Source organism: Tamandua tetradactyla, chromosome 23 (assembly GCF_023851605.1).
Source record: "Tamandua tetradactyla isolate mTamTet1 chromosome 23, mTamTet1.pri, whole genome shotgun sequence".
Taxonomy (NCBI): domain Eukaryota; kingdom Metazoa; phylum Chordata; class Mammalia; order Pilosa; family Myrmecophagidae; genus Tamandua; species Tamandua tetradactyla.
This window is the reverse complement of record NC_135349.1, coordinates 55,849,168-55,872,188: the sequence shown is the minus strand read 5'-3', so window position 1 is coordinate 55,872,188 and position 23,021 is coordinate 55,849,168. Positions and strand designations below refer to the sequence as shown.

The 23,021-nt window shown below is 47.4% G+C and overlaps 1 protein-coding gene across 3 annotated transcripts in view; it reads left to right on the top strand.

Moving 5' to 3' along the window:
- The first annotated feature begins 126 nt into the window (after nucleotides 1-126).
- Nucleotides 127-23,021, top strand: part of CRAMP1 (cramped chromatin regulator 1) — an 80,038-nt gene continuing 57,143 nt past the window's right edge. For 2 of the 3 annotated variants that reach the window (XM_077142254.1, XM_077142251.1), the window contains exons 1-4: nucleotides 127-211; nucleotides 2,197-2,540; nucleotides 12,637-12,830; nucleotides 17,718-17,871. In XM_077142254.1, the coding sequence (XP_076998369.1) occupies nucleotides 2,198-2,540; nucleotides 12,637-12,830; nucleotides 17,718-17,871 (691 nt within the window). In that variant the 5' untranslated portion in view covers nucleotides 127-211; nucleotide 2,197. Of the gene's footprint in view, nucleotides 212-2,062; nucleotides 2,541-12,636; nucleotides 12,831-17,717; nucleotides 17,872-23,021 lie in introns of those variants that run through there. The other variant, XM_077142252.1, reaches the window with a different exon arrangement.

Below are 23,021 nucleotides of genomic sequence, written 5' to 3'. Positions count from 1 at the left end.
AGCCGCTCGCCGGCCCGCGGAGGGGACGAGCCGGGTCGCGCGCCGCCGCTTCTGAGGCGGGGTGACAGGACCGGCGTCGCGGCCTCGCTGCGCCGGCGTCCGGGGCCGAGACTGCCCGGCCCGGCGGTTCTGCGGGCGCCCGCCGGGCCGCGGGCTGGACGGCCCTCGGGAGCCCGGGAAGCCAGGCTGCCGCGAGGCGTCGATGAAAAAGGTGAATGGGACGCGGGGCTGTGGCGGCGCCGCGGCCGCAGGCGGGGGGCGGCCGGGTGTGTGCCGTGTGGCGATGCCCGCAGGCTGCTCGGCGGGGCCGTGCGGGGTCCGGGCAGGGCCGCGTCGCCTCGCCCGCCCCCTCGGTGTGCAGCCGGCAGGTCGCCTCGGACGGGATTTGACTTTCCTCGTCTCGCAGCCGGACCTGCCGTCGGGCTGCGTCCGGGCCTGAGGTGATTCCACCCGTGCGAACGGTCGGTCTCCAGGAAACCTCTGGGGCTTTTGGCCAAACGATTCCCTCCCTGCGCTTTCCTCTCCTTCGGGAAGAGTCCGGGTCGAGCCGAGATCCTTTCCGTTCGGGGAAGCCGTGTCCTGGGCCCAGCGCCCGGCCTGCCCACTCTGGGGGGCCTGGGCAGGTGGACTGGGCTCGGGTCTTGGGTCGGGTGGAGGGTCGCCTTGGCGCAGCCCCCGGAGAGTAGGGCTCTCAAGGTTGCAGCCCACAGAAAGGCCCTTGGGGACCTTAAGGAGAGATGGATGGAATTCCTCCAAGTTTGGTGTGTGTGTGGAATAGGCCTGTTCTCTGGCAGGGCTTTTGTTTTTTTTTTTGAGGCGCCTGAATTCGAGTGGTTGAAAAGTTCATTTGGAGCAGATGGAGACTATCGCAGGTCGTTTTGTGTCAGAATACATCAGCACAGGAGAGTGGGAAGAGGCTTCGCCCATCTCCAGACCTCTGGGCGAGAGGTCTGGAGTGTGTTACTGGGCTTCACTGTCCTGTTGGTGGCCTGGCACTCTTCCTTTGAGTGGAGATGCGTGGTCCCTGCCACTCGCGCTGGCCGTAGTATCAAGCACAGTTTGGGCATGGTGTCAGCAACTGCTGAGGAATCCAACATCCAGCTCTCATGCTTCCTAGCCTGTACACATGGCCAACTATCTCTGTGCTTAAAAGTTACCATGTACCCGAGTCTCTTGGGTTCTTTTTGAGCGGAACTGCTTTCTGTGCTGCACAAGTCCTCAGAGGCATTGCACTGTGTTGTTGACATTTCACGGGCAGGGGGAAACAAAGTGCAGGAATTTTATCTGACCTTACCGGGAGTTGTAACGCAATTCTCCACTTGCTCTTGCTGTTGGGCCGGGACATAACCGTGCTGTCACATACACAGGCGGCCCCAACCTGTTTGATCAACAGACTCTTTTGTTGCAAAGCGTTTTTAATTTCCAAATCCCACAGCGGCAAAATAATGTCATGCCCTGGGACGCAGGGTTCCAGGAACCCCGCGCTTGGCTCCTGATGCCTGTTCCGAGAGGAGGAAGGCAGGGGCCCGCCGCAGCAGCCAGCGTGGAGCGCCCTGTGCCAGGCGGCAGCCCGCGCCCCTCCACGCCGCCCTGGGGCCGACTTTGGGCGCTCGCGTGCGGGGCAGGTGCGCGGGCCCCGGGAGCCCCGCGCCCGTTTCGGGGGGCGGGGAGGGGGTGGGGACGAGGGGAGCGGAGCGGGAGCGGCGGCCGCCCGGCCCAAGGCAGCGCAGGAGAGCGAGGAGGCCGGTGCGGGCCGCCTGTGCGCCGCGGCCATGAGCCGCGACCGGGCCGGGTAGGTGCCCGGCCACGCAGGCCCCCGCCGCCCCCGGGGCCCCCGCAGCTCCCCAGATGGCCCGAGCCCGCGTCCCCGCCCGCGCCCCCCGCGCCCGGCCGGCGCCCGCGGCCCGCACGGACCGTTTCCCGGGCTGACCCGCTCTGGGCCCCCGGAGAGTCCCAGGGCCGCGGGCGGCCGGGGGCGCGGGGGGGCGCGGGGGGGCGCGGACCGCCGGGCCGCCGGGCCGGGGTGCGGGCCCGGGCCGGGCAGAGCCGCCGGGAGGGGATTTGTAACAAACAACGGCGGCCATGTTGAGAGGGAATTTCTGCAGCTAAACTTCTCCCCTCCGCCTGCCAGGGATTCTCCCCTCCGCGGGGCTCACGGGGTCTCCCTCTCTCTTCCCCTCTCCCCCTGTGCCCCAGGATGACAGTGAAGTTGGGAGACGGCAGCAGCGGGGAGGAAGGGCTCAAAAAGCTGGGCAAGAGAGCGGCCGATGAGGAGTCCCTGGAAGGAGAAGGGGCTGGAGGAGGAGAAGCGGCCGAGGAGACCAGCAGCACAAAGAAGGAGGAGATCACCAGTCCCGGCAGCGACAGCACCCCTGCCCCCTCCGGCCTGCCGCAGGCACCTTGCCCCCTGCAGGTCTCCTCCCCGGATCAGCATCATTTCCTCAGGTCCAGTGTGCGGCCTCAGGGCAAAAGGCTCAGGAAGGATTCGTCCTGTGCAGTGGGCAGCAGTGGCACCAGCAGCTCCGGGGCCCGGGGAAAAGGTACAGTGGGGTCCATCCAGGTGGGAGACCCCAACCCATTCAGGGTGTGCCACTGTCCCCTGCATGGTCCCAAGAGGCAACTGCCCCCTTCTCCAACCCCTAGGCCTCCCTGTACATGCACCCCTCTGTGGTAGGAGCCCTCTCCTTTTGCACTTGGAAAATGCTCACTTTGGAGAGGGGACTGTGCCCCCTTCTCCTCCAAAGAGGCTAACCAGCCAGATGTAAAATGTTTAAAGAGGCACTAAGTACCCTTTCTTTGGGTAACAAAATAGATTCCTTAACGTTGTTTTCCCAAAGGGTTCGGATAATTTTATGAGGTAGGCTGTTTCAAATAGGAGACAATAGTTTGGGAATAGAAAGAGAAAATATCTGCTCCATCTCTTTCCCAGACATTGGATGGTGGAAATGCAACAAAGGAATGGACTTTGGGGGGAGTCGAGAAGAAGCTGAATATGAATGTGCTTGTAGCTTTGGGCCACCACCTTCTGCTTGGAGTAGCTCAGCCTGAAAGGACTCTGGGCATGGAGACAAGCCCATCGAGTTTCAACCACAGTTTCCTTTCGGTCCACAAAAGGGTCCTTCTCTAGGGCTGTAGTTTGTGAAAAAAATCTGTGGTCTGAGCAACAGTCGGTTGTATTTGTCCTTGGATTCAGAGGTGGTTAGGGTTGTCACTGCTCTCCTGGGTTCCCCACCAAAGGCATCCGAAAATCAAGTGCCATTCTTTTTCCTGACGTGCCTTTACTGCATCCTCATCTGCTTTTATCGATTCATATTTTGACACCATTTCTTTTCCTAATTATACGGTTGAATTACTCTTAAGTTCTTTTTGTTTTGGGCCAACTTTGTAGCACTTTTATAAATAGCAAATAAAACATCAATTTCCAGCAAGTGTCATATGAAAAAAAATCATTCAATTAGGTCTTTGGAAAAAGTAAGGGTAAATTTATTAGATGGTTCCAATAGTTTTTAAAAGTAAATATTTCAAGCACTAATGGAGAAGGCCTTTTGGAGATCTGTGCCAAATGTTTCCCATTAAACTTGATTCTTCTCATTCTCCACCAAAGAGGGACTAGCTTGTGGAATGAGAGCAGTCTTAATTTTTTGGCAAGGATTTTTTGAAATGGAACAATATGTAAGTATAAGGTAATTTTAAGAGTATGTTTCAGAAATTGGATTTTGTTTTATACGAATTTGTTTTGGTGCAAAGTAGCTGATCGATTAGGAAAACATGAACCTATTTTATAGGCTTTACTTGCTTAATAGGGAATCATTCATTTATGGTTGGAAATGTGTCTTCAGTTGTCATACATTAGAACCTTGGCTGGTTCGTGGGTTTGTTGTGGCTTCCGAAGCCCTGGACCTGAAATCTAGCCGGGGTTCCAGGTCTTGCCCTTTCACCCTGGCCCCCTGACCTTGGTCTGCTCATATGACCTTGCAAATCTGCTTTTTCATCAGATGGGTGTCCTTGAATTTGAAAGGAGAACAACAATGACTGTCCTACTCTCTTGTAGTGTGGGCACTAAAATGAAATAGGATGGTGATGTGAAGGCCTTCTGTCACCTGTAAATTGTAATCTGGGGATGAAATGATACAGAAACATCCATGTTCAGTTAGGTGTTTGACAGTAAACTGAGGAGGGGAACTCAGCTTTTGTTTGCACAGTTGAGTGTATCTTGCTAAGATGGCGATGATCCGCTGAAATAAACTCCACTCAATATCGAGCTTCCAAATGGCTCTTGTCAAAGCAACAGGTGGCCTCACGTGACAGTTTAATATTAGTTATATGCAAATTGGTTAAAATCTATGTTCCTTGCAACTTCAGTATTTCTGACTTTAGCCAGCAAATTGTTATTTTGTGTTGTTTTTCTAAGTAAGTAATTCAGCTAACAGGTAATAGTGGTTTTTAGAAAGGAAGGAAGCATGTCTCCTTTATTTTACAGAATTTCTTGGCTAGCATCTAGCCATCCCTGGGCTGTACTGTGCCCTGGGCTACCTGGAACCATTGGACACTTCACTGCACCCAAGACATTCCTCCTCCTGGAGCTTCAGGGGGACCTCTGCTCCATCATCGCCAGCAGGAGCCAGCAGGAGAGGAGGCCAAGTTGTGGCATCGTGTCACACACACATTATCTAGCTGACCCCTGGAAATAGTTCTTAGAGGGACATTTCCTTTATAGTCTCTAGAAATTTCCACCTGGGGTAGAGAACTCATGTTGATAAGGAAATGAATTCCAGTCACATTCTAAAATTTTTCACTTGAAAAAAATGTCGTTTCCATTTATGCTTAAGGAATAGCCACAGCATAGCCATTGATGGCTCCTTCCGGTTGATTACTTAACACTTACACTAATTTCAGTCTTAGTGTGCATGAGAAACTTGCAGTGAATTTGAAGGAAAGAAGTCTTTTCTGCTTTGCTTTTCTCTGTACCACTGGGTTGTTTTCTTTCTCCATATGAATAGATTTTTATTGACTCACATGAAAACAAATTTTTTTTTCTAGTAATATTCCAAGTTAATTCTTTTGAATCAGAGGAGGGAAGCCCCATGTGGCAGGAATCTTGTGTTCTCTGTGACTTAGTTGGCAAATGAATATGGAGACCAAAGTTTGTTGTTTAAACAGTGGGTTCAACCTAAACAGAAGGTAAACTGCACACTAGAAATCAGTGGCGCTGCTCGGTTCTGAAACACCCAGCCCCACTGCACTGACCGAAGTGACCCAAGGACACATTTGAGATTCAAATCCAAGATTGCAGAGCCTGAAGACAGAACTCCCATGTTCTCTGATTGGGCAGATCATGACCTCAGGGATGCTGGACTAGCAACGCTGCCCCTCGGAACCTCGATTTCTTTATCCATAAGGGATGAGGTGAGTGTTGTCCTGTCCACTGTAGATAACATGATGCAGCAAAGCCTGGCCACACTGTGATCAGGGGGCTTCAGCACTTCTTCATGGCCTGCACGCTTAGCTTCAAGGTTAAGGGTCCTAGGCACACCCCCCAGCTCATTCCATACGTGAGCCACTGGGTTGGGAGCGAGAGTCAGAGTCAGACCCTCCATTTCCATTGCGGCTCAAGGACAGGGAAGCTAGTTACGAGGTGCCCATTTCCAAAGTAGGGTGATACAACCAAATTCCCTCATATCTGGGCCTTGTATCTGGGTTTTCTGGTGCTTATGCTTAGCAGTGGGTACATTGCTGTACAGAGCTTACTCTTATTTATGTTTTGCATTATCTTGTGAGCTGCTTGTAGCTTCTAGGTGTATCTAAAAGATGTTTTATAAAGTATCTCAGCGTGATGCAGTCAGCCTTTGGGAAACTGGTACCATAGTGGAAAGAGGGTTGAGCCAAGAACCAGGATGCCTCCCTGTGGCTGCTTTGCTAGAGGTAAAGTCGCCTGACATGCCTGAGCTCTCGGATGCTTACTTTTTAAGTGAGTTGCTTAGAGCTGCACTTACTTTAATATTCAGGGATGAAGGAATCCTATTGTGCAAATGAAGGACAAGAAGGAATCCCGAGGGGAAGAGGGAAAGAGCAGCACGTGTGTTCTCAAGAGAGCATGGTCTGGAAGGCAGATTACCTGAAGGCAGAATGTTTCTCTGTCTGGTGGGCCCTGGAGCAGGAAGTGGGATGGGACAGAATGCCGTGCCCTCCATCCACAGCACTGTGAAGTGCTAATCCCCCTTCCGGGCTCAGATTGCGCTCATTCCCTCATTGACAGCCAGGCTCTGGGCTCCCTACTTTGCTGGTGTGAGGGAGACACAGCAGATCATCACAAGCCCACGGCACCTGGCTATGTGGACCTCTTGTTCAGTTGGATCCTGTGAGTTCAAGTAAGAAGCATGGAGGGATGCAAGTGGCCTCCTGCAGCCAGGCCTGGGCAACAGTGTAGTGTTAGGCTACAAATCCTCAGACCTCCTGGGGAAAATGTGGCTGGGAGGTGGCATTCCTACAGACTGTCAGTGATTGTGGAAACCGATACATCAATGCAGACATGCGGTCCCCCTATGTGACCCAGAACCCCTGGTCCTTAGCAGGTCAGGGCACTGTGGCCCAGGTTACTTCCAGACCAGTCAGGGTGGGAGTTGTGCAGGATAGAGGAAAGTATCTGCAAGCAAAAGGTTCTAGGTGAATTATCAGGTTCAGTGTTTTACAAATTGCATTTTCATCTCATCAGAGATACAGATCAGTATACGCACATGCAAATGAGCACTGACTAATATCTGAATAGTGACTTGAGGGCTGAGCTAATTCTCAAATATGTTATTTACTTTTATTTTCAATACTAATGTAGTTTCTGTGGTCTCTGGTTGTCTTTGTGGAATTGTCTTTTGTCAACAAAGAATAGGGATTTAGGATTTTAATTTTGTGTAGTGTGTTGTGTCTTATTTGGGGTTATAGGAAGATGGAAAGATAAAACAGGAATGACTTGAGAAAGCAGAGCTACAGAGGTATGAATCAGCACCCACATGGACAGGGGTGTAGAGAAGCACTTTATCGCAGTAACTGCGGTGTTCTTAGCCCTGAACAACAAGGTGAGAAATGCCAAAGAAAAGACCTACTCCCTTGCCCTCGAGGAGCTTGTGGTTTAGTTGGGATAGCAAGAATTTTCTATATGAAACAATTGAAATTCTTCACATTATTTGATAAAGAGGGCATAATTTTTTATAGAGACAGTGGGATTTCAGTTGTGTTTTTCTCACGTATTTGTGGAGGAGAGCTCTTCGGGGCTGGAGGCCCACCCTTGTGTGAGTGTGCGGGAGGATGCAGGGCCTTTGGGTGCTGAGGGCTGGATATGAGGCAGAGAGGCTATGCTCGCCGAGAGGGCGGCATTGGGGGTTGTCAGGAAGCACAGATGGACCAGGAGGTGTCGCAGGGATGTGACTGAAGAAGACACCACCAAGGCTGGACATCCTGAAGGGAGGATGAGGGGCTCTCATGGGCACTGAGTCTGAAGACGCTGGAGACTGAATGGTGAGTGATCAGGAGACATCCACATTTATTATAGACTATCTGCCATGTGGAAGGGAGTGGCTTTAGGAAATTGAATTGGCGGTTGTGTGTGTGCATGGTGGTGGGATGGACTGGTTAGAAGGCTTTGGGAGTAGTGTTTTGAGGTGACAGTTTGGTTGGAATGGACTTCTTGAAGTCACTCAGTCTTCTCCCCTGTGTGACCATGATGGCTCTGAAAGTACACCTCGTCGTGCCGGCATGTGCCATAAATGCCGTGTGCTATGAGCCAAGAGCTTCCTAGGGAGACCATGGACTTTTTGCCTCTTGACTTGTGGTGCGTTGTGAACTGAGGCACACGTGTGGGGACTTGGCAGTTTGTGCCCTCCACAGCCTGCTCTGAAGGACCCTGTCATTCTATACCGAGACCAGCCGGCCTCAACTCAACTTTCCCATGCTGGTGGTTGGAAATCTCCATGCCTGGAGATGCACTTTTATTGACTGAACTTGAAAATGTCTTTCTAGCCAGGAGCAGACTCCATATGGGGGCCTCACTTGCCATTACAGATTCCTTTTGTCCCCAAAGGAGTTACTGGAGGTGTAGCATTGGGTTGTTTTTCTGTCATTCTTGAGATTTTAATGTTCCTAACACTTGGAAGGAAGTTCACTAAACTTCAAAAGAAAACTCCCAGACAATGAGCTAACTATATGTAGTATAGCAGGTGGCAGTTACATCTTCCACATCTCACCTGAATTAAGTCACACAGCTATTTTAGAGAGGTAGGAATTCTCTAAAGATTTCTAATACCTGCCACATGTGTCTTTGGGCAAGTTGTTTAACCTCCTTAGTTTCCTCATCCATCACAAACAGCTGTGGATTTCAGGTCAAGTTTTCCCCCACACTAAAATGCTGTGTTTCTTTTGGTTCAGCACGTAATATGAGTAAAGAGGTGGCTGTGACACTAGAGGCAGCCACCATGATGTTGTGTGGACCACAGCACATCAGAATGGCACACCCTGTCAGCACTGGGAGTGTTTAGACAGTGTGATGGAAAAGAAAACCCCTGGCTTCCAACTAGACGATTGGGCTGTGCCTTGGGTTTTGCTGGCTGACGGCCTTGGGCTTTTATGCTCTTAGAACCTCAGTTTCCCATTTCTAAAGTAGAGATCATAATTCCATTTTATGAGGACAAGATGAAGTGATAAGTTTGAATATGTTTTAAAAGCACTACCTAAGTGCACATTATTGTCATTAGGGAAATTATTATTCCCAGGCCCAGCTGGATACTAAGCAACTACCCCTCAGTGAACAAGGGCCTCCTCTGCCCCAGGTGAGAAATGGGGTAATTTCTCTTCCAAAGGTGGTGGTAAGCAGTAGACTGGGCATGGTGTGATTAGTGGGCTTCCAAGCCAGTGCAGAGGAGGCTGACAGTGAAGGGGAGACTTCATGCTTGACTGGGGGTCCGTCGCAGAGGGAAGAGCAGCCATGGAAGGGGTTCAAGGCCACGTGGCCACATCTCTCCAGTGCACGCTGTGGTGGGTGATTTTAGAGAACAGAGCAGAGCTGGCCTGGGAAAATTGCTGTGGAAATGGGATGGGGGAGAAGTAAGGTGGCATTTGGGCAGCCAGATAATTACAACCCTTATTGTGGGTGGGGAGGGAAGAGTGGGCTCTGTTTGGAGGATTTGCTCTCCAGGTTTCAGAGATGCTGACCTGAGGCAAGTGAGGGTACAGACAGCCTTGGGGCTGGGGAGCAGAGAGCCCCGCTTGTGCCCCGTGGGCTCCTGAGCTTTCGTTGAGTATCAGCGAGCTCACTGTCGCTGTCCTATGTGTGTAATTCCTTTCAGGTTTCTGGGATACCGACTGCTCGTCACAGAAGCTGTTGCTGAGGCCCTCTGTGGTTTCAGAGCTCGAGTGGAGCTTTGACTCTGACCCTCTACTTTTTGTTGTGCTTCTCACACCCACTCCCACCCCCAGAGAAAACCCCCATGCTTACCTGTCATGTTTGAAAGTGCCTAAATCTCTTCCGAGTTCTCGCCTTTCTGCTCCCTGCGCCCTTCTTACTCACTTCCCGCCGTTCCGTCTTCAGTCATCATCTTTTGGAGAGAGCAGGTTCTCAGTGATCCTCATCCCGTTAGACCAGGTCTCTTGGATCCCACTCTCAGTGTTTGACTCTGCTTGAACTGGGGTTGTTGGGTGAGCCAGAAGCAAAGTGATGAAGCTGCTTCCTCATAGGTTTTGGGGATGTAATAGAAACCACGTTTTATTTTTACTCTGAAGTTTTGTGATTCTACTTTTAAAAACCAGTCAAGATCACAGTGGATTGAGGTGGCCTAAAGGTGCAATGACTGAGAAATGAAAGGGGGAGCTGTGGTGTTTACATACAGCCGGCTACTGAGTCACTGCAAGAAGGAATGAAGTTGTGAGGCATGCAACTAGGTGAATGATCCTTGAGGACAGTATATTGAATAAAATGTCAGAAACAAAAGATAAAAAAAAGGACCCCCAAACCAGTCAAGGTGTAGGATGATGTGTAGTCAGTGTTAGGAATCGTTGTTTGAGGTGATTTGTATCCTCTCTTGGACATTCATGTTGCTTTATTTTCCTCTACTGAGGATGTATCACTTTTGAAACATCAGAAAGAGGCTTGGCACATGAGTAGGAGTGGCTCTGTGCTCTGAGGTGTGTGGTTTGCTCCTTCGTGAACCTCGCGGGAGCCACTTTCACTGTTGCACTTTCTTTCATGTTCACCATTTGTCCTGCTGTCTCCCTCTGAGGCCTGTCCCTCTCAGGAAGGCTGAGCGTCTGTTTTCCTTTAGTGTTTGCTCCCTTGTTTTGGATCCCTAGCACTGTGTCTTCTTTATTAAAATCTCACAAAATTTAGCTAGACATCTGGATTATAGAAAATTTTAAATGTCTCTATATCTAATACCAGCATGGGCTGGTAGAAGTAAACCTGAACTGTAGTGGTAGGGCTTGTTAGCAGTGCAATTCTTTTGAAAAGAGGGAGCTTGGGTGTTTCTCAAGAACTCGAAAATGACACTAAAATCCTTTGTTAGTGGTGCAGAGGTGGACAGGCAGCCCTCCCTCATCTGGCTCCATTCGAGGAGTTCCGGGCTCCAGAGGACCGCAATCTTGCATTTAAAGTGACGTGTTCAAGGGTTAGAGGGCGTCCCCAGCCTGGTTTTCCTATTGGAGCAAAATCACCCCTGACCTCCTAGCGGTAGGACAACACAATTATTCCTGGAAGCATGTTCTGAAGTTGCCACACCTATGGAAGGCATCTCGAGAAGCACTAGGAAGTTTGTTAATTAGGTCATGTTTTAGGTTTACTTTGGTGGGAAATGGACAGAGTCAAATAATGGATTGAGTCCTCCCTTACCCCACTTTATAGCCCAGAAAGTGTGCAAGGGCCGTTGTTGGCATCCATGATAGATGGGAATGGGGTACCTGGAAAGTAGGCTGGGAAGGGAAGATCATCCATTTGGTGATAGCGTGTTGAGTGTTGAGTGCTGGAAGTGGAAATACTTCAGAGATGGGGGTGTCTGCTGTCCACTGTGGGAGCTGGGAGCCGCCAGCCACACGTGGTCATTGAGTACCCGAAGTGTGACAAGTATAACTGAGAAACTGAGTTTTTAATTTCATTTGACTTGAGTTAATGAGTATTAATTACTGAGTCAGACAGCACACCTCTAATAAAGTTGAGATTTCTGTGAATCTGGTTGCGTTGCCTCAAAGTTAGCCAGCTGTCAAAAGGTATCAACTTTCCAAGTAGGAAGAGTAACTTAGCTAAGCAAGTTTTCTGGTGTATCCTACTTGTAGTAGCTGCTGATGGGGCTGACCATTTTCAAGTACTACTTATTTTGCAGAAGTGATACAGACTTGCAGCGCAGTTTCAGAGGAACGGGAGGTAGAAGAGTGAAGAGTGAGTTCGCCTCTCATCCACATCCCCCAAGTAGCCCCAGATGTAGTTTTTGCAAGTGTGCATGGATTAACAGACTTTCAACTTTCCATTTCTTTTATTTGTCATGGTCTTCTGTGAGAAGGCTTGTCTTTCCTCCCCTCACTGGAGGCAGACTTCCCTTGGGGAAGAGGGAACTGGGTCCTGAGGCTGCTGTCTGCTGGGGCACACCCCACCTAGATCCACCAGGAAGTGGGTTTTGTATGGAAAAAGCCCCTGACTATTCCGTTAGGAAAGCATTTTAACAATAACCCATATTCGTTGGACTTTTGCTTTTTATAGCACTTTTTTATTATCCTATTTTTGTCTTTGTTGTATGATTGTTTCAGAGTTTGAAGGTTTCTTACCCTTCTGTGACCCTGCATCTACGTGGAAAGAGAATACTGTCTGTTGGGGTAACATGGTGGGATTTCCTGTTCTTTCTAGGAGGAAGGACCTGAGCTTGGGGAGAGGATCGGGTTCAGTCATAAGAATTTTTATCTGTGATCTATAATTCTTATTTATTACCTTCTGCCTCACGGGATTGTCACTGGTTGCCAGGGCCTCTCCTGTTTCCTTTTTTTTTTTTGTATTTTTAGCATGGTTTTAAGTGGAGTGGCTTGACATGAGGAATCAATGCTTTAGGAGAATTTGTGAGGTTATCAGGTTACTCTCAGAACTTCAGATTTTTTTGGTAGAAATTCATCAAGAATAAGGAATTTTGGGATGTTTAAGATCGTGAGACATCAAAAGACTCATATTTTGAAATATTAATTATATCTAAAGGAAATGCAGTGCCTTTTATACAGAATTGAATGTTTTCTTGAGTTTGAATTTCAGCTTGTCTTTTGAAAAGATACTAAGAATTATTTGAACTGAAACCTCATTTGGAAAAGATATGGCATTAAATGTGATGTGCAGCTCTGGCCTCAGGTGGGGACGAAATGTCAGTGCCTCCAGTGTGGACGGTGCAGCATATGCTGTACTCTCATCATGCCATTTGACACCGTTCTGCCCCTCTCTCCTCCTTCTCACTGTGAAACTGTTTTAAGATTCACCAGGCCAGGTTCCGGCAGCCCAAACAGCCTCACTGAACCGTCAGAGTCCTGTCACCAGCTGAGGAGCCTCCCCAAGCTTCTTCTCCTTGCTGTATTCTGCCCACCTCTCCAGCTTGTTGGGGACAGATCACTGCATGGTCCTTTCTCTTGAAGGAGCTGACAGTGGTGGATCGGCAGCAGGAAATGGGCCTGGCGTCACCTCCGCCGCACCCGCAGGAAGCTCGCGCTCATCATCCAGGAACTTAGGTCCGGCGGCCGGTGAGAAGGAGGAAGGCAAAAAGGTCCGGCGGCAGTGGGAGTCTTGGAGCACCGAGGACAAGAACACCTTCTTCGAGGGCCTCTATGAGGTGAGTGACTTGAGGGGAGATGAAGGGATCTGTTTCTCTCCTTCCATTTCTCTTGCCTGCATTTTTATCATGGGGCTATGAGCGCAGTAGGTTCTGACGCGGAGACCCTACGGTGGCCGAGACAGAGGTGGGGAAGCCCCCCAGGGCCCAGTCTCAGCCTCCAGCCTTGGCCTTTCACTGCCTCACTGGAACTTTAGAAACTGTTACCAGCAAGGTGGCTGTTAGGAAGTGTTTTTGGTGCAACATTTATTGTTTCCCAAGATCATTGCCCATTGTTTCTGGAGTATATTCTTGAGTGAAGAGTGCTGAAGGGCTGATTTGAGAGGGAGGGCCCCTGGGTGGGCAAGGGGACGCTTGCCACATCGGTTAGAGAAGTGCTCTCAACCCCAAGAAGCACTAAGGCCAACATGGATTAAAACAAAAGTCAGAGGGAAGACCCTCCCCTAATCCCACCACCCAGTCCGATCACCCTGCTTCTTTGGGCAGGCATCCTTCCACTTTGGGCTTTTTAAAGGATCTCTGTAACTGTAGTGAACTGTCCTGTTTTACTTCATGCCAAATGCATTTTCATGGTGTTTCATATCCCTTTCACTCAGTGTTTTTTTGTTTGTTTTTTTTTCCGCATGGATACAAATTTTTATTTGGTCAATGGGTGAAGCCATTAAGAGTAGCTCAAATAAGCAGCTGGATTATACAGGTTAGAGGATTCACAAGGTTGCACGCAAAACTGGCACATATGGCAGGCCAACAAACTATTAACTTGAAAGAAAAATGGCCTGTTTACTGGACAAAACTATGACATGTCACTGGGTCAGGCCGAGGCAGGAAGAACGCCCTAGAACCCACTGTAAGGCCCCCAATGGCAAAGGTAGTGGTAATCTCCCTCAGATGCTTCGTAGTAAACAGAAAATAGCCAAATGTGAGGGCCACACCATGAGCCTAAGGGTCTCCTCCTTGTTGGTTGTCCAGGTCTTTTTATGCACTAGTTTTGAACTACAAAGGATAAAGAAAAAATAATAGTTCAAGTAGGCACAAAATTTGTCAAGATACTAACCTGTTAAAACAGAAAAATTTTCCAGAAGGAGTAAGTTCAGTAATCATGAAAAAGGCTTGTTTCTGGAAAGGTCAAAGTGTAAGTTATATTCTGTCCTAGAGAAACCAGATTCCTAGAGAGCAAATTGATACTGGGCTAGGTGACCTCCTGGACTTGATCTCCTAGAGACCTTCAGAATTCTTCCAAGTGTGTGCTGAACATCCTCCAGGATAGAACATGCTAGACCATGGAACCAATAGATACATGCCTTTAGACAGCTTTTCCGTGTATTAGGAATTCCTAGGCTAATTGCTCATTGAATCTTTATGAAACTCCTAAAACAAAAAATTGAGGCAGAGGAATTAAGAAGTAAGTTCATTACCTGAGGTCAACAGTTATATAGGTAGAGCAAACTTGTCAACCCATCTCCTGCTGGTCCAGAACAAGCTCTCAGAGAAAACCAATGCCTCAACAGTTTTCTGAGACCTTAAGCATTTCAATTGATATCCCTTGATGATTTGTCTCAAATTATTCAGTGTTTTTTTTAACACTTGCAAATATTCTGTTTCAGGTTTTGGCAAACTATGTCCTGCATGCTCACAGCCTGTTTTTGGAACCCAGCCATGTTCATTTGTTCATATAATATCTAGGGCCAATTTTGTGCTATAGTGGCAGAGTTGGGTAGTTGTGACAGAGACCATGTGGCCTCAAAGCCTAAAATATTTACCCTCTGGTCCTTCATGCAGAAAGTTTGCCGATCCCAGCTCTTGTAACCATACTTGTATTGCTGTTAAGTCCCTTCCTGATTCAGTTGTTTTAAATAACGCTACAGTGAACATCTCTGTGCAGTCCATTTTTGGGATGATGCTTTGGGAGACAGCATCAGGAGTAGGTGACTAAGTCAGAGAGTCCTGTTTTTTTTTTTTTTTTTTTTTTTTAAGAGAGGGAGGAAGGGAAGGAAAGACAGAGAAGGAAGGAAGGATAGAAGGAAGGAAGGGAGGAAGAAAGGGAAACATCTTTAAACATTTTCTTGTTTTATTATATTTTGTTTGTTTGTTTGTTTTTTTTTTTTTACATGGGCTGGGGCCGGGAATCGAACCGGGGTCCTCCGGCATAGCAGGCAAGCACTCTTGCCCGCTGAGCCACCGCGGCCCAGAGTCCTGTTTTTTTAAGAGCTGATCAGTTGGGTGATGGAAAAGTCTTGCCAAGACTGGAAACAAGGTTTGTTAAAGAACATGCCTTCAGAACTTAAACCATGAAGCATTTATAGAGAGATTAGGAAAGGAGACCTTTGTAAATGTAGGCAGAGAGCTGGGGTTCAGCACCAACTCTAGAGCATTCTAGACTCCACCTTCTGCCTGTGTTGGCTGGACAACAGACAAATGCTTTGGTGCTGTTTGACATCGTTGTCTGTGGGCAGAACCAAGAGTGCTCACGGGGCTCCTGTCACATTTGAGCAAATGCTAGCATGCTCTTTGTCTTCCCTTTGAGGGTTTCAAAATAAAGCATAGAGCTGTTTTTGTGCAGAAGACATCCCCAAGTTGTGCCACCCTTAAACGGTTGGCTGGTTGGCTGGTATAGATATCTTGGAGTTCCTGAGATATCTCAGCACATCAGTGGACCTTTCTTCTTGGAGAAAACTGGGCTCTGCCAGGGGCCCTGGCTACACAGATGCGGAAGACCATGTGGTGGACGTGGTTGTCATTTTAAAGTAGTAGGGGAGGAATTCCTGCTTACCGACCTGCCCTTTGTCTTTCTTCAGGTGGTTTAGTCTTGTTGGACTAGCCCTCTCGTTCTCCCTGCTGCTTTTTCAGCTGGCATGCTTCTTCATCTTCCCTTTTGATATCTGTGACATTTTGTCTTATAATTCTTGATTCCTGCCCTAAACCCACGACTGAACTGCCAGCAGCCTATTCCCATTCTTCACTGAGTCAGTAATTGTTGAAGGCTCCTTCTTCTGTCCCTGCCTGTCCCTTCTAATCTCCTTCCAGTCCAACTACCAGTCCAGCTGGGCACTGTGCTGCTGCTTTCCATCTCTGTAACCACCATATAAATACCACAGGTTTTCCATTATTAGTCTTGGAAATGTGTATCTTCACTTCTGTATGGTTTTCCCTTACTTCAGCTTTGCCTGCCATTACCTTTTTTTTTTTAAAAAAAAACAATGAGCCAGGGTTTTTTTTGTTGTTCTTTTTTAACTTTTCATTTTGAAATAATTGTAGACTTCAACTTAGAAAAACAACCCGAGGGCTACCATCTACCCTGTACCTCACTTCCTCAAACGCGGCCATAGCCTCAGTATGACCCAAAGCTGGTGTATGGCAGGGAGGCAGTGCTGCTGGTCTGTGGGCCTCATTCCCATAATGTCCTTACCCAGCTCAATGTACACCCAGGACCCAGTCACATCTGGTCGTTCTGTCTCCTTAGTTTTCTCCCGTCTGGAACAGCTCACCGGTCTTTTAGTCCCCTTTCTTTCATGATCTTGACATTTTTGAAGAATCCTGACTAGTGCTTTGTAGAGAGTCAGGCTAATTTCAGCTTCCTTGGGAGTAGACTTGGATTGCGTGTGTTTGCCAAGAGCACCCCAGAAATGGTGCAGGGTGCCCCCTGCTTCATCCATTGGGTAGGTGGCACAGGGGTGACATCTCATTCCCAGGGGCTCTAACCTGAACCATGTGATTCAGGTGGTGTCTGCTGGGTGTCGCCACTGTCAAGTTATTTCTTTTTCTTGAGACTGTACAAATATCCTGTTTCTGCTCATTTTTGCTCCTACTACTTGTAGCAGCCATTTCTAATTCACCACTTACCGTCCTGGTGTTCGCCTAACGATGACCCCCTGCTTCCATTATTTTTTTTTGCATTGCTTAATTGGAAATTCTGTGTAAGGAAAAGGTTGCCCTGCTCCTCGTCATTTATCTATATCAGCATGGCCTTGTGGATATTTGTGTGGTTCATAACCCATTCATACTGTGTTTTTGTTACCCAGGTTGTCTCAGATTTGGTGATTGAGACCCTCTTCTGGAGGGCTCCTATGTCCTTTTAGAAAGTTCCTTCCATTCTTTAAGTACTTCCATACTTCCTGGTACCATAAAATGTTCCAGACGTACTGTTCTTCCCTGCGCCAGCCCTGCAATCAGCCACGTCTCCAAGGAGCCCTGGGTCCTTTTGGAAAATGACATGTAGAAACTGAGACCTGGACACTAATATGCCTCCAGGTCCTTCTGGTTGTTCTTATTGGCTTGGCTTTGATAAGATTATCCAGCAGTTGGTTCTCTTCGTAGCAGTGCTGAGGGTGAATATGTTCTCTGGAACACAAATTTTGTTCTGAAAAGCTAAGGTCCTTCTGCACTGAGTCCTTGAAGTGGGGGTGGACCTGCATGTTCTGTGTGATTCTCTTTCTGAATGCTCACATTGCCCTCTTAGGATGGAGAATACGTTTTGCTTATCAAACCAGAGTATGTTTCTTCTTTTCTTTTAAGATGCCACCTGGGTGCACCCTGGTCCCTGACATGTTCTCCTGTCTTCCAGTAATTCTCTTCAAGAGGAGTCTCATTTCATGGTCTTGAGAGAACTCTAGAAATCAAGCAGTTTGTCCACGTGTTAAGTGCTACGTTTCTCTGCTCTGAGATCTCTGCTCTGTTTGCCCTTCCAGCTCTGCTCCTGAGTTTCTGTTGTTGCTTTTCTGTTAATCCTGTTAAAAACCTAAGGAAAACCTAAGATCTTGGGAGGTGGAGCAGAGGCTCCTGCAGGTTCGTGAAGGGCGCCTGGCTCTCCCTTTCGTGGAGAGCTTCCACGTCCCCAGGAAGCCATGCTGTGTCAGCCCCTGAGCTTCTAATGCCGTCTTTACCTTCTAGCACGGGAAGGACTTTGAAGCGATCCAGAACAACATTGCCCTGAAGTACAAGAAGAAAGGCAAGCCTGCGAGCATGGTCAAGAACAAAGAGCAGGTCCGGCATTTCTACTACCGCACGTGGCACAAGATCACCAAGTTCATCGACTTTGACAATGGTGAGTGGGGTAGGGCCCAGGCACGTTCTTTTCTTTTAATTTTTTATTTTTTTATTAATTAAAAAGAAATTACAAGAAAGAAACACAAACATTCCGAACACATACACTCAGCAATTCACAATATCATCACATAGTTGCATATTCATCAACATGCTCATTTCCCAGAACATTTGCATCAATTCAGAGAAAGAAATAAAAAGACAACAGAAATATAAAACAAAAACAGGAAAAAAAAATTTACATACCATACCCCTTACCTTCATTTATCACTAGCATTTCAAACTGAATTTATTATTTTTTAAAAATTTATTTATTAATTAAAAAATTAAGAAACAAAATAAAACATCAACATACATAATCAGTGATTCACAATATCATCACTTAGTTGTATATTCATCATTTCTTAGAACATTTGCATTCATTCAGAAAAAGAAATAAAAAGACAATAGAAAAAGATAAAATGAACACAGGAAAGAAAAGAAAAAAAAAGATTATACCTATCATACCCCTTACCCCTCGCTTTCATTGATCAAACTCAATTTATTTTAACATTTGTTCCCCCTATTATTTATTTTTCTTCCATATGTTCCTCTCATCTGTTGACAAGGTAGATAAAAGGAGCATCAGACACAAGGTTTTCACAATCACACAGTCACATTGTGAAAGCTATATCATTATACAATCATCATCAAGAAACATGGCTACTGGAACACAGCTCTACATTTTCAGGCAGTTCCCTCCAGCCTCTCCATTATGTCTTGGTTAATGCATAAGAATAACCTCCAGGATAACCTCTCGACTCTGTTTGGAATCTCTCAGCCATTGACACTTTGTCTCATTTCACTCTTCCCCCTTTTGGTCAAGAAGGTTTTCTCAATCCCTTGATGCTGGGTCTCAGCTCATTCTAGAATTTTTCTCAATCCCTTGATGCTGAATCTCAGCTCATTCTGGGATTTCTGTCCCACGTTGCCGGAAGATCCACACCCCTGGTAGTCATGTCCCACGTAGACAGGGGGAGGGTGTTGAGTCTGCTTGCTGTGTTGGCTGGAGAGAGAGGCCACATTTGAGCAACAAAAGAGGTTCTCTTGGGGGTGACTTTTAGGCCTAATTTTAAGTAGGCTTGACCTATCCCCTGTGGGGTTAAGTTTCATAGGAACAAACCCCAAAACTAGGGGCTCAGCCTATAGCTTTGGTTGTCCACACTGCTTGTGAGAATATCAGGAATTCAAATTGGGGAAGTTGAGTTTTCCCCCATTCTCACCATTCCCCGAAGGGGACTTTGCAAATACTTTTCCACTCACTGATCAGATCACTCTGGGATTCATCAGGGCATCACCTGGATAAACCAACAAAATCTCATGTCTTATACAAAGTTCCATGTACTTAAGGTGTTCAACCAACTATCTACATAAGTTATATTAGGAGATGCACTAGTCAAGTACAAATTTGTACCAAATAAACATTTTTTGCTTTAGTCTCACACATAAGTTGAAATTTTAAAATATGAATTATAATCTATTTTCAGCACACTGCAGTAATGACATTCTTTTGTTCTTCCTTATGCAAAAGCGTTTTTTAAATTTGTACATTTAGTCACTATCATTATAAACTCTAGGCATTCCTAGATTGCACCATCTCAGTCTTTATCATCTATCTTTCTTTGTGATTTCATTTATGCCCCAGCCCTCCTCCCTCTATCATTCTCACATGCAGCTTCATTCAGTGTTTTAACATAATTGTATTACAGGTAGGTAATATTGTGCTGTCCATTTCTGAGATTTTATATTCAGTCCTGTTGCACAGTCTGTATCCCTTCAGTTCCAATTACCCAATATCTTACCCTATTTCTATCTCCTGATGGTGTCTGTTACCAACGAAATATTCCAAGCCCAGGCACATTCTTGTCCATCCGTTGTGCCAGTGCACTCGCTCCAGAGCTCTTTTGCCAGGACACTGCCGACTGCCAGCGGTGTCCTCGCCGCTTTTCTGAGTTGTGTTGCCTCCTGTGAGCCAGGGCCCCGCAGCTGAGTGAGGAGGGTCAGGCGGACCTGGGCCCCCCACCCGTGGAGGCCTGGGGTATGGTGAGGGTGGGGCCTCGGCAGCTCCTCTTCAGGTAGAGGGCTGGTTTCCCTGGGCGCTTGGCATTGCAGGTAAAATCCAAGATTTACACGATGTTTTGTCTTGTTTTTCTTTATTTTTAATTCGGAGTTTACTTATTTTCATTTTTGTGATTTGACTTTTATAAGCCTGGGATGCAGAGAATTTTTTAAGTTTTCTTTTCTTGTTTTTTTTTCATACTTTTTAAATATAAAATTTAATAACTAAATAGAAATCCTGTACCCATGGAGCAGTAGCTCCCCAGGCCTCCTTTCCCCAGCCACTGGTAATCTCTAACCTACTTCTGTCTCTATGAATTTGTCTATTCTAGATATTTCGTACAAGTAGAAGCACACAGTATGTGTCCTTTTGTATCAAGTGTCTTTCACTCAGCATGATGTCTTCAAGGTTCATCCATACTTGTTGCATGGATCAGAACTTCTCTCCTTTTCCTGGCTGCATAATAGTCTGTTGTATGACTAAACCACATTTTGTTTATCTCTTCATCTGTCGACGACACTTGGGTTGTTTCCGCCTTTTGGTGTTCATGATTAATGCTGTGATGAACACTGCCATGCAAGTATCTGTCTGAGTCCTGCTTTCAATTTTTTAAGTATATACCCAGGAATGGGATTTCCAGCTCATATAGTAATTCTATTTTAGCTTTTTGAGGAACCTCCAAACTGTGCTCCACAGGCTGTGGCTTTTCATTCACGTGGCTCAGTTGTTGCCACGTACGGTTCTGACTTCTGGCTCAGAGTCCCCTTCACTGGCCGTGGTCAGTTGCTCCATTGGCCTCTCCTGGTACCACTCTGTACCCCTTTTGATTCTTTTCTGTGACCACGGGGGAGCTGTTGCCACCTCCTCTCTCAAGTGCTCATAAGGAGCATCCTCCGTCTGTGCTGCACCTCCCGGGAACCTCCCCCTCAATCCCACCAGCCTCGTTTTTACAGCTCCATGTGCAACTTGCTCCTGCCCCTTGCTTTCTCTTCCTTTCTTCAGATAATATAAATTCTTTGCCCAGAGTCATTATCTGTGATAGGTGTGCTCACATGACAGCCTTCCTTGCTGTGTGCTGTCCTATCACCCTCTCACACCCCCCCACCCTCCTTCCCACCCCTGTGTTCCTCTCTGTCTTTACGAGTGCTCTCTGGCCAGGATGGCATCTTTCCATTAAGGTGGGCCCCAGCCTCACCTGGAACCTGTGCAGCTGTGGGGGAGTGCTTGGTGCTGGCACCCCAGAGCCCCCACCATGACCTCCACCCAGTCCCATCAAGGAAGCAGGTTGCTGGGGGTTGAGGACTGTTTTTCTGCCTCCTCTTTCCACATAAGTCACATGAGAAGCGATCCAGGGCCACTTTCTTAGAGAGAGTCATCTGATTCTCCTCTCTGGCTCTGTGTGAAGTAGGATGCCAGATCCAGCTCCAGCCTTCGATAGGCCAGGGGATCTGTCCAGCTGTATTTACTGTGAAGAGTCAGATGGCAAATACATATGGCTTTGCTTCCCATACATTCTCTGCTGCAACTGTTCAGCTTTGCTCTCATAGCATATTGTAGGCTACATGTAAACCAATAAGTGTGCAGGGTCCCTGTGAAACTTTATTTACAGAGGGAGGCCATGGGCTGGCGTCAGCCTATGGACTGTAGTTTTCCAGCCCCTATCCTAGAGAAATCTGTTTTCTCTGCTCCCTTTTGCCACCAGCTGACACAGGCCATCTCACCTCTCTGCTCTCAGCTTCTCAGGCCCTCCGAGTCAGAGTTCCAGAGGACCACGGTTGTTATCTGACATTATCCCTGAGTGCATCCCTTCACATCTTTGTGACTTCTCTCATCAGTTGTAAGTCTTGGCTAGTTTTACCTCAGAGTTCTTCAGGGCACTCTTTCTCCCCTGATGACCTTAGTTCCCTCCCCTTCATTTCTTCTCTGGACCATTGCTGCTTCCTGGTCTCTTATCCTGACCTCCCGAAATTCACCCTTCCCACAGTCACCTGTGCTGTCCATGTAAAATGCAAGTCTGACCCCATCACCCCCTTGCTTGAAGCCCTGAAATGACCTCAAGGGCAGAGTCTGCACCCCCCACCTGCAAGGCTCCCCGACTTGCCGGCCATTTCCTACCTCCCCTCCCCCTGCCAGGTGGCCCTCAAAACCTTCCAGTCTCTGCCGGGGGCTCTCCTTTTCCTTTTCCAAGACTCAGGGAGCTCCAGGGTCATTTCTTCCAGAAACCCTTCCCTGAACCCCCTCTGCGCACTTTGCCACCTGGATGCGGGTTCAGTAGGTTGTCCAGCACGTTGTGTGCTGTCATGAATCCTAGAGGTTTTTAATTGCTTTGGCCTGTTGAGAAAACCAGGACTCAGAGACAGGGAGAGCCTTGCCTCACTCATCTAGATGGTAAACAGTGGGACCAAGATTCAAGGAGGGCCTGCACGCTTATTCCAGATGCCCTTCATTGTCACCATTCTTATTTTGGGCCTGTCTCATCACCTTTATCTTCCTTATAAAATGTTTCCAAACCATCTTTTCATGTTACTGTAGAATCTCTCCATATGTTTTGAAATATATGGTATTTCTTTGAAATGTATGGACTTGTAAGCCACTTTCAGTTCTTTTAAATAATGCTGGTCTGAGTACTTTTCATATGCTCTTTTCTTCTTTAGAAGTGCTTTATTTAGATAAGTTTGCATATCTGAGGTAACAGATCCATGTGTTTGGATGCTTTTATGTCTCATGATGAATCTTGTCCAAAATTCCCTCTTGGAACATTGGTGTCTGGTCCACTGGGCATTTGGGCAACTGTCTGTCTGCTCACCCACTGTGGTTCCTGTCTGTTCTGTTCTTCACAAATGCAGAGAGGAGTTCTTAACTGTGGACCTGAGGCCACTGACAGCACATTCTAATTTTTTCTGGTCAGTAAAGTACCCTTGTTTATCAGGAACCTTTTTTTTTTCTCTTTAATAGAGAAGCTATGGGTTTACAGAACAATCATGCATAAAAGACAGGCTTTACCACCCTATTATTAACATCTTACATTGGAGTAGAACATTTGTTACAATTGA